At 43.2% G+C, this 10,927-nt stretch overlaps 1 protein-coding gene across 3 annotated transcripts in view; it reads right to left on the bottom strand.

Annotated features, from left to right (window-relative positions):
* The window catches only part of Pdxdc1 (pyridoxal dependent decarboxylase domain containing 1), a 58,350-nt gene extending 47,890 nt beyond the window's left edge, over positions 1 to 10,460 (bottom strand). Inside the window, exon 1 of one of the 3 annotated variants that reach the window (XM_028858382.2) lies at positions 10,236 to 10,460. In XM_028858382.2, the coding sequence (XP_028714215.1) occupies positions 10,236 to 10,256 (21 nt within the window). In that variant the 5' untranslated portion in view covers positions 10,257 to 10,460. The remainder of the gene's footprint in view (positions 1 to 10,235) is intronic. The other 2 variants (XM_028858383.2, XM_037200785.1) reach the window with 2 other exon arrangements.
* Positions 10,461 to 10,927: the final 467 nt, after the last annotated feature.

Below are 10,927 nucleotides of genomic sequence, written 5' to 3' on the forward strand. Positions count from 1 at the left end.
ATAGGGTTCTGGGAAACAAACTCTGGTCTTTGAGAGCAATAGTGCTCTTAATCAATGAACCATCTCATCTCTCCTTTCCCACAATTCAAGATTTCTATGAAACTTTTATGGATACAACCATTTTCACATCCCCTCTAATGATAGCTGCTTTTTTTTTTTTTTTTTTTTGAGATGGAGGGGATCACACTATATATCCCAGGCTAGCCTAAAGCCATCTATGTAAGCCAGGCTGCCCTTGAACTTGCTATGACTCTTCTCTTCTGCCTCTCCAGTGCTGGGATTATAAGCATGTGCTACACACTAGGTGTCACCACTTTTTTCTAAACCCAAAGTCTGGACTCACTGACAAAAAGAACAAAAGATAGAATGTATGGGGATAATGAGACAGAACTTTTGAAACTGGGGCCATTCTGATATTCAGCTGCTAGTCTTCCTGAGTCCTCACATCCTTCACTGAGAACCTTTTTACAGATGCTCTTTCCAGTGCAGATATGAACTCCTTAGCCACATCATCAGCTGCCTAAAGGCAGGGATGCAGACTTCAGCTAATTCCTGTTTCTCTTATTCAATCAAGGGCTTAAGGTCAGAGACCTTTTCAGCACTGGGCATCATCCTTTCTCTCTGTCAGTGCATCATGATATTTTTTTCCTATAACATTGGAACAAATCTTTTTAATTAACAATAAACAAAAATCCATAATCAATAAGATGATGGCTCAGTGGGTGAAGGTACTTGTCACCAAGTCTGACAGCCTGAGTTCAAGCTCAGGGATTTACATGGTAAAAAAGAATATCAATGCTAAGTCATCCTCTGACTTCACTTGTGTACCATGGCACATGTCTCCCTCTGTCTGTTTTTGTTGTTGTTGTTTTGTTTTTTGAGACAGGGTTTCTCTGTGTAGCTTTGCGCCTTTCCTGAAACTCACTCTGTAGTACAGGCTGGCCTCGAACTCACAGAGATCTGCCTGGCTCTGCCTCCCGAGTGCTGGGATTAAAGGCGTGCGCCACCACCGCCTCTGTCTGTTTTCATCTAATTTTTTTTTTTTTTGACACAGTCCTGTGAAGCCCAGACTGGCCTTGAATTGTGTACCTGATGAGGATCATGAAATTTTGTGTGTGCATGGACATTGATGTCTATGTGCAAGAGTATAGAAGAGGCTACAAGTCAACATAAAGTGTTTTCCACTTTTCTTTTTTGAGTAAGGATCTCTCAGATGAACCTAGAGCTCATCAATAGGCTAGGTGTTAAAACTATGTGATTATACAAAACCAAAGCAAGAACCATAAACAAACCTACAAGAATAAAGAATTAAATTGAAACCAAGTGTGGTGTTGAGTAATCACTTGGGAGGTAGAGGTAAGAGGATCAAGTGTTCAAAGCCAACCTCATCTACACATGGGGTTTCAAGTCATCCTGATCTATATGAAACCTCCAACTTTTTCAAAACACAACAAAAAATAATGCAGTTGAGTTGAATGTTGTGGATCATGCCTGTAATCCCAACACTCAATCAAGGCTGAGGCAGAATTCAAATGCTATGAATTCAAGGCCATGAATTTGATTCTCAACAGTGCAGAAATTGAGTGAAGTAGCACACAGCTATAATCTCAGCACTTGGGAGGTAAAGACAATAAAAAGCTTAAAGCCATCTTTGGCTACACAATGAGTTTGAGGCCGGCCTGAAATACATCACATCCTGTCTAAAAAGGCAAAAACAAACAACCCAGAAATTGTGAAAAGATACCTATTTTTAGTACATAGAAGGGGACTGTTTTATGATAGAAGGGGGAAATAAAAGCGGACTATTTTATGATATTAAGGAGAAAACAGCCTATTCTTAGGAAAAAGATCATAATTTCATTTTGTTTTAACACCAAGCATAGGGGCCACCACAGAATAAGTAGGATGATCCTTAATTACTGAGTTGCTTACAATCATCAGGCATTATGCTAATTACCTGACACACATTACCTCCCACATAACTAGAGTTTACTTTTAATGATCATTTTTTTCCTGTGGGGGGCAGGGGGTGGGGGTGGAGAGGAGGGAGGGTCTCTCTCTACATAGTCCTGGCTGTCCTAGAACTTACTATAGACGAAACGGGCCTCAAACTCAGAGCTCCTCCTGCTTCTGCCTCCTGAGTGCTGGGATTAAAGGTGCGCACCATGCCTGGCTCATGGTCATCTTTTTAATTAGTATTTTTACTCAGAAACTCTCCATTTAGGGAAAATTTCCATTTCTACAATGTTACAACTAGATGACAAATTTCTCTTATAGAACAAATCTTTCTAGTTAGGAACAAATAAAATAGAGCCAGTGAAATGGTTCATCAGGTAAAGGCATTTGCCACCAAGCCTGTGGCAAGTAACCCAAATAGAGGCACTTTAAGAGTATTAATAATTAAACCAGGACAAAAGGTGTAGACTGGGATGGTCCTAGGCAAACCAGGATGTAGTGACCCTGCCCGTAACTAAATGTTTACTTCAGATGTTAAACCTTATTCCTTCTAGCAAAGGTAGAGAAATTTATGTGGCGGTGGTGGCTGTTTATGAGCTATAAGGGCTAGAAGGCAGCACAGTTGCAGTGTAAGAGTCACCAGGTTCTCACAGATTTACTTTCCTGCCTTCATCTTTCTTTATTTAAATTCTAGAGAAGGGCCTCTGAGACAGTTCAGTAGGTAAGTGTTTACCACGACATGATGTAAGCCTGGTGGCCTGAGTTCTATCCCCAGAACCCATGTAAAGGTGAAAGGAGAGAATCAACTCCACAAAGTTGTCCTCTGACCTCCATATGCATACTGTGGCATGAGTACATTACACATATAATTAAAAAAATAAATATACCTGAGTAAAATAACCTCATTAAAGTCTGAGATCTACATGCAACATTAAAGCAGAAGAGATTATCTGTATGAAAGAAGGGGCCCAGAGAGTAAGCAGTAGGGAGCACAGGGGAGGACAAGTGGGTAAGGGGGAAAAGTTAGAACAAGGTGTAATGATAAATATATATGAAAATGTCACAATGAAACCCAGTACTGTTTATGGCTGAGTTAAAAAATTTATTCATATGTATGTGTGTTCCTGTGTGTCTGTATGTGTACCTTGTGAGTTCAGGTGCCTATGGACGTCAGAAGGTGTTGGAACCCCTGGAAATGGAGTTATAGATAGCTGTGAGCTGCCATGTGGGGGTTGGAAATGGAATCCAGGTTCTCTGCAAGCACAGCAAGTGCTCTTAAGTGCTGAACCATCTCTTCAGTCTCTGTGTATGTTTACCTTTAAAAAGTAAAATAAAAAAACCAGAGCCTGTGATGGTATACATCTATGATCTAGGGACTTAGAAGGCTGATGCAGGAAGGTCAGGAGGAGTTCAAGGCCAGATGCAGAAAGGTCAGGAGGAGTTCAAGGCCAGTCTCTGCTGGGCTTTATGAAACATTGTCTCAATAATAAAAGGATTATGGAGATGGCTGAACAGTAAAGGTGCCTGCTGCATGCTTAATGACCTAAGTTTGAGCCTCAGAACCCACACTGTGGAAACCAAGGATCACCTCCCACAAGCCATCCTATGACCTACACAGGCATGTCAAGCAACCCCCATTAGAAACTTTAAAAAACAAAAAGACACTTCTTTCTGTTTGAGTGTGTCTGTGAGGACATGAAGACATATTATAATTATTAATTCATAAAACATCATAATCTCCAATTTCAAAGGGATATATAGTTGTTGACAAGGTGTAACTACTAGTACTTAACCTTGCAAATTCATGAGCAGGCAAAGAATATAAAAGAGCAAAAACATGCAACAGAGTGATAAAAATCCATAAAGCTAAAGAAGCAACAATATTAATAACATGAGACACCAAACATAATAACAGACAGTAGTGCATGGAGGGTCAAGAAAGGCATCAGTGGTGGTTTGAGTGACATGTCCCCCACAGTCTAGGGCATGTGAATATTCGGTCCCCAATTGATAGCCCTACTGGAGAGCCCAATAGGAAGTATGGCCTTGCTGGAGGAAGTATGCACTGGGGACAAGATCTGAGGTTTTAAAGTCTCCTGCCATCCCTATTTGACTCTCTATTTCCTGGTTGTGGTCTGAGATGTGGACTTTGAGCTTCCAGCTCCAGCTGCTAAGACTGCTGCCTGCTGTCTGTGCCATTGTGAGTCCTAACCTGGAACTATAAACCCAAAATAATGGTGTTTTTAATCACAGCAACAGAAAAGTAATTAATACAGCATCAAAATCACCATCAGAGATACATAGAAATTGAGAAATTCAATTCTAAATTAAAATACACACACAGCTCCCCCCCACCCCCAGATTCTAAAATCCATCCCTTAGATATTATATCATAAATACTATCTTCTGAACAGTATACCAAGAAAAAGATACTACACAGCAGCAAAGCTTTATTTCTAAGTTCTTCTTTATCTGGAATCACACTGGCACACCTGCACCTACTCTCTCTCTCACACACACACAATAATAATAGTAGTTGTAGTAGTAGTAGTAACAAGCCCACACAAAAACAATTTAAAAAACATCCCAAATACCCTCTTCTTCAAAACTCCTGACTGGCCATCAATTTAATTTCTTTTTCATTTCTATACTACTTTCTATTCCTCCTTCTTAGACAATGACTTATTTTAAAACGTACACCTAGTAGCATATTGTGATGCGCATTTCTATAATATCAGCACCTGGGAGGTTGGAAAAAGAGTTTGAAGTCCACTTGGACAACACTGCAAGATCTCATCTCAAAAATAAAACAAAACAAAGTAAAAATGTTGTCCTTCATTATACCATAACGCCTGCAGGAATCACATCTTATTCCCCTCTTATCTCCAGCACTCAGCACTGAATTCTGACTTTCAACTAATAAGGGTGTACAAATCAAAACAGATTTCTGCTTTAAGTGAAAACATACAACAGTCACTCTAGGCTAGAATGTAATTCACAATCCTGACTAGAACATTAGGACTGGGGGGTGGGAGGAGAGCACCAAAAGCTCTGCCACAGACACCTCCGCAATCCAGGATAAAACAGAATCACCAAGGCCACAAACATGCTTCTTTGTTGAGACTGGTCCTGTGTAGCCCTGGCAGTCCTGGAACTCACTACGTAGATCAGGCTAGCCTCAAGCTCACAGAGATCCACTCGACTCTGCCATCTGAGTGCTGGGATTAAAGGTATGAGCCAGCATGCCCAGCCAAGGCCATATACTTTTAGAAGCAGAACTCTAAAACAGCAAATCCCATCCATCTCCTCTGATACCCAGCAATGGGTAATCATTTACTCCCATAGCTACCAGGCATCTGTATGCAAAATCCTCACTTTGAATGAGAGCTAGAACATCAGCCCATCGTCTATACAGCAGTCCCTCTACACTATGTGAAAGAGTGGGCCCTGTCACAGTACATACAAAAATCAATCATTTAAAACTTGCCTCATTAGGACTAATTTCTTGTGCTTAAAATTTTTTAAAAAAAGATTTGTTACTTTTATTTATGTGTATTTGTGTGAGGCTGCATAAATTTAAGAATACCACAAGCATACAGGTACTTTTTGAAAGTCAGAGGGTGTTGGTCAGATCTTCTGGTACTGGAGTTACAAGCAGCTGTGAGCCATATTACATTAGTGCTGGGAGCCAAATTCAGGTCCTCTACAAAGGCAGTAGTCACTCTTAGACCACTAAGCCTTCTTCTCTCCAGCCCTTTTTTCATGCTTTTTAAAGGAGACATAAAAGTTCTGGCCATCCTTATCAATAATGATCAGGATGTTCTGCTCATACTACTTTTGTTCCTCTTTATAAGCTTCTAACAGTAAGATAATAACTTTTCAAAATCTGACTCAAGCCGGGCGGTGGTGGCGCACGCCTTTAATCCCAGTTCGAGGCCAGCCTGGGCTACCAAGTGAGTTCCAGGAAAGGCGCAAAGCTACAGAGAAACCCTGTCTCGAAAAACAAAAAACAAAAAAAAAAAAAAAAAAAAAAAAAAAAAAAAAAATCTGACTCAAAAGAGAAATGTTTAGTTTAGGGTAAGGACAAGAACAGAAAATGAGAGCCTGTAACACAGCTCAGTGTGCCAGTTACCTAGTATGCTCAAATCCCCAGTACTGCACAAAGCTAGGTGTGATGTGATGGCACATGTTTGTAATCCCACCACTCAGGAGATGAAGATAGATCATGAGTTCCGGGTAATCCTTGACTACACAGTGATATCCCATTTCAAAGACAAAACAAAACAAAACAAAATGAACAACAACAGTGGGCTTAGGTAAAAAACAGAGTTGAAGTTGCCTCTTTCAGAGATAAGTAGCTCCTAACAAGGTAATTAAACCACCCAGCTCTACTGCATTGGTGATTGAAATGGTCTAGTCCTGTGCTGCCCTGTATGTTAGCCACAAGCCATATGTGGTTGATGAGCACTTAGAATATGGTTAGTGATGTGGTTAATACACTAAGGAAATGAACTGTTAGTTCTGCTTGATTTCAATATATGTAGATTTAAGTTGGCATGCGTAACAAGTGGCTCCCTAACTGAACAGCAGCTCTGGGTTGTAAGTTAATGATTCCCAACCAGAGGCAATTCTGCACACCCCATCTGGAGCCATTTTTAATTGTCACAGCTGGGAGTGTACTGCTAGAACCTAGTGGATGGAGGCCAGGGATCCTGTTAAACATGTTGCACTGCAATGAACCTCCCACACATAAGAATCAGTTGAAACAAATAGCAGTTGAGGAGCTTGAAAAATTCTGTCCTGAGTTTGCTCACGGGTGGAGTTAAAGCAAACACAAAACAAATTGCAGCACACCTTGTCTAAACAGAATATCCGGGAAGAATGACATTTTTCATTCAACAAAAAAAGGTTTAAAGCAGCAAGATAATACTGAAAAATGAATGTGGTGAAAACTAAATATAGTCTCTCATACTTCTTATGTTAGTACTGACTTGAATATTAACATAATATTAAAATTATCCAGGACCGTGTTTTTTTGTTTTTCAATTGTTTTTCTTTATTTATGTGTATGTGTGTGTGTGTGTAGGCATGCCATATTTGTGCAAGTACTTTCTGAAGCTAGAGAGGGTTTCAGATCTCCTGAAGCTGTAGTTACAGGTGATCAAGAGCCATCTTGGATCCTCTGAAGGAGCAGTACACACTCCTAACCACTAAGCCATCTCTCCAGCTCCAGAACCCTGTTTCTTATGTGTTGAAGATAAGCTTAATTTTTTTTTCGGATTTATTTTATATGTAATTGGTGTTCTGCCTGCATGTTTGTCTGTGCACCACACACACATATCTGAGGCCACCAAGGAGGTGGCGGTACAGATGGTTGTGAGCCACCATGTGGGTGCTGGGAATCAAACTTGGGTCCTCTGGAAGAACAACAGTGCTCTTAACAACTAACCCATCTCCAGCCCCCTAACCATTTTTATTTTGCAGATCTACTTATAAAGAACTATTATCAGAGGAACAATCACCTCAGTTTTTCCCAGTCTCTCTTTGTACTCTCAGTTTGAATTCCTTGTCCCTTCAATTAGCCTATCTGGTGTGGAGTCATCACTCATTTTAGAGACCATTATGAAAGAAAACCAAATTAAGGTAAGGAAAGGGATTATCCTGTCAGATTTACAAGTTTGCATATCACCTCAAGAAAAAGCAGAGGTACACAGTTATAGTTTGATGAAGGGACATGTATGAAGTGATTCTACTGAGTGATGATCACATACTATATTCTAGAGCAGTGGTTCTTAACCCCCTTTAATACAGTTCCTCATGTTGTGGTGACCCCTAACCATAAAATTATTTCGTTACTACTTCATAACTGTAATTGTGCTACTGTTATGAATTGTAATGTAAATGTCTGATATGCAAGATATCTGATATTCTACTCCTGTTGGGTCGCAACCCACAGGTTGAGAACCACTGTCCTAGAGGATGTGATATTGAAGTTTCAGAGGATGAATATCAAATAACATTGTGGTTTCTGTGGCTCTATAAATTATACATGGAAAAGATGAAGCAGGATTATTCAGGAACTACTCAAATAACTCTCAAATTTACATTAGAAATACAGACTCTAGCCCAAATTAGCCTATTCCTCAAAGAATCAGGAATGGACATAATTCAATGTTTCACTTCAATCCAAACTATTTTTTCAGAACAGAGTCATCTAATTCTTATTACATCAAAGCCTTTCATTAACAGAAATTATTCATTATATCTAAAGTGCTCTATTACTTCATAGACTATAAAAATAAGAGCCCTAGCTTCCCTCCCCCTCCCCAAGACAGGGCTTCTCTGTGTAGCCCTAGCAGTCCTGGAACTCACTCTGTAGACCAGGCTGGCCTGGAACTCACAAGATCTGCCTGTTTCTGGCTCACAAGTGATGCGACTAAAAGTTAGCTTTTAAAACAAAACTTACATTTATAATTTTCACACTAGCCTAAGGCAGGGACTTTCAGCCCACATATTCTGAATTCCTCAAAGTTCAATGCAATTTAAGTTCCAGCCCTTTAAGCATGCTGGAGTTTCAGTACCTCTTCAGATCTTCTTTGGAGAGTTTAAAATATCTTATCATCACTTAATACTCAGAAAAATTTACAGTAGGATTCCTAACCACTTTCAGTTTTCAGATATTCTCAGAGGAAAGATCATCTCAGTTCTTTCTAATGGAATGACATAAAGCCCTGTTCAGAAATTAGAAACACAGAAAGGTCATTTTCAGCATCATTTTGTATTCAACTACTGGAGTTACACACATGATCTCAACCAGTTTCCTCAGCTTCTGCATTGCTAATACTTCTGTTATGTGGAACTGTCCCGTGCAACAGAGGATATTCAACACTGTCCTTGATTTCTTCCTACTAGGTCCCAGGAGTACCTCTCTTGTGACACTCTAGTCTAAAACATCTCCAGAAATTGCCAAAAGTCCCCTGGAGAACAAACCTAACCTAAGTTAAGAATTACCAATTTTGAGTGAAATTCATGATAACAAAAGGTAGACACTATGCTAATCAGAAGAACCAAGAAAAAAAAAAAAACCCGTATCTTCTTCCCTGATTGTGTTCCATCCAATTTATGCTAAATAGCTGAGGAGCAAGATATGCCACTGTGTGCACATGAAGACATCTGGCTCAATTTCTACAATTACTGCCTTCAACTCTCCAGTGACAAGTGAACACAACTACAACAGCTGCTTCTTTGAAAAAGGAATTCCAAGCCAGGCATGATGACACACTCCTGTAATCCCAGCAGTTTGGGGGGCAGAGGCAGGAGACTCACTTTAAGTTTGAGGTCAGCCTAGTCTATAGTGAGTTACAGACTAGCCAGGGTTACTTCACAAGACTGGAGGCGGGGGTGAAGGGGCGGGGTGAGAGAAACACAGAGAGGGAAGAACTGAGAGAGACAGGGAAGGGTGGTGGTGGGAAAAGTAGGTTTACACCACACCGGACAGAGAGAAAAGACTGCGAGGACAGAATGTTAAGCACTGAGAACCCAAGCACGGTTCTCAATTGCCCGCCCTACGGTGGGAACAACTAGAATCCATTCAACACGCCAGAGCAGTCAGCCAGGTCCACCAAGTGGCTATTGCCCCAAGGGGTAAACAGGGTAAGTCGCAGGTCAGAAAGAGGAACCCAAGACCTTGTAAGACCTGCTAGGACCTCCCCCTACCCCAAATAAACTCACCATTTACAGGATACCCACCCCTTTCTGGATCCTAGGGGTTCTAGCCCGGGGTTCGCAGGCTACAGCATCGGAATCACGTGGGGAACTTGTTAAACTCAACAAACTGAGTCCCCGCCCACCACAGCTTCAGACCACAGGCTGCAAATCCGTATTTTTACCAAGGTCCCCAGGTGATTCCTACTCCCGCCAAAGCTCACAATTTGTCTCCTAACTTGTAAAGCACCGTGGCTTTGCAGTGGGCTCCGTGACAACTAGGACTGCTTCCTGTGCGCTTCTGGGGCTCACACCGATTGCTCCTGTCATCCCACGGGGCCAGCGCCGGTTCAGGCCCAGCCCCAAGCCGAGCCTCCGCGAAGCCAAGGCCGGCTCCCACAGCGCCGGGCCCACCTCCCTCAGCCACTCCGTCCGTGACGCAGCCGGGCCGGGGCTGGACGCCCTCCTCCGGCGAGGCTCCTCAGCCCCCGGCCCCCTTTCCCACCGGGAAACAGTCGCCCGCCCGGGAGGCGGAGACCCGGGGCCGCAGCGCCGCCCGATCTCTCCGTACCGACCTTCTCCAGGGACGCGTCCATGGCCGAGGCGTCCGGCGAGGTGCCCGCGGTGCCGGACACTACTTCCGCCTCCCGCGGCCCGCAGCGGTTTCCACGCTGGCAGCGCTGACGTCCCCCGCGCCCGCAGCCGGCGGGGCGGAGAGGAGGAGGAGCTGCCCCGCGGCACGGCCGGCAGGGACCCTGCGGCTCGCTGAAGGCGGGGCGAGACCCGGCGGGCGGGGCGGGGCCTCTCGGGGCGGGGCCTCCAGGCTTCCGTACTCGGGCGTCACGCCGGCCGGTCCTAACGCTGCCACGTGAGGGGGACCAGGCTGTGGAGCGACCCAGAGTCAACGTGGCCAGAAGCCTGTCGCGGAAGAACTATAATAAACCGCAATGTGTCATCCACAATGTAAAACAGTAGAGGCTCGCCAGTGCTTCCAGAGTCAGGCTGCCAAGTTCTCCCCTGTCAACACCCGTCAGCAATGGAATAGTCCGTTTGCCTCAGAAGCCTGAGGCCACGCCCACCCCGCGCACGCGCAGAACGACGACTGCCGCGCGCTCTAGGATTTTGTGAGGTTGCACGGTGGTCTCTCTTCAGTGACTGCTGTTTGGAACCGACGCTGATCAGAGCTGAATGTGTTTCTGTCAGCTCTTCCCTCAGAAGTCCAGATGGAAACGAGTTTGAGACTGCTGGTCTGGCGTCCTCCTTCATG

The sequence above is a fragment of the Peromyscus leucopus genome, chromosome 8b (assembly GCF_004664715.2).
Source record: "Peromyscus leucopus breed LL Stock chromosome 8b, UCI_PerLeu_2.1, whole genome shotgun sequence".
Classification (NCBI taxonomy): domain Eukaryota; kingdom Metazoa; phylum Chordata; class Mammalia; order Rodentia; family Cricetidae; genus Peromyscus; species Peromyscus leucopus.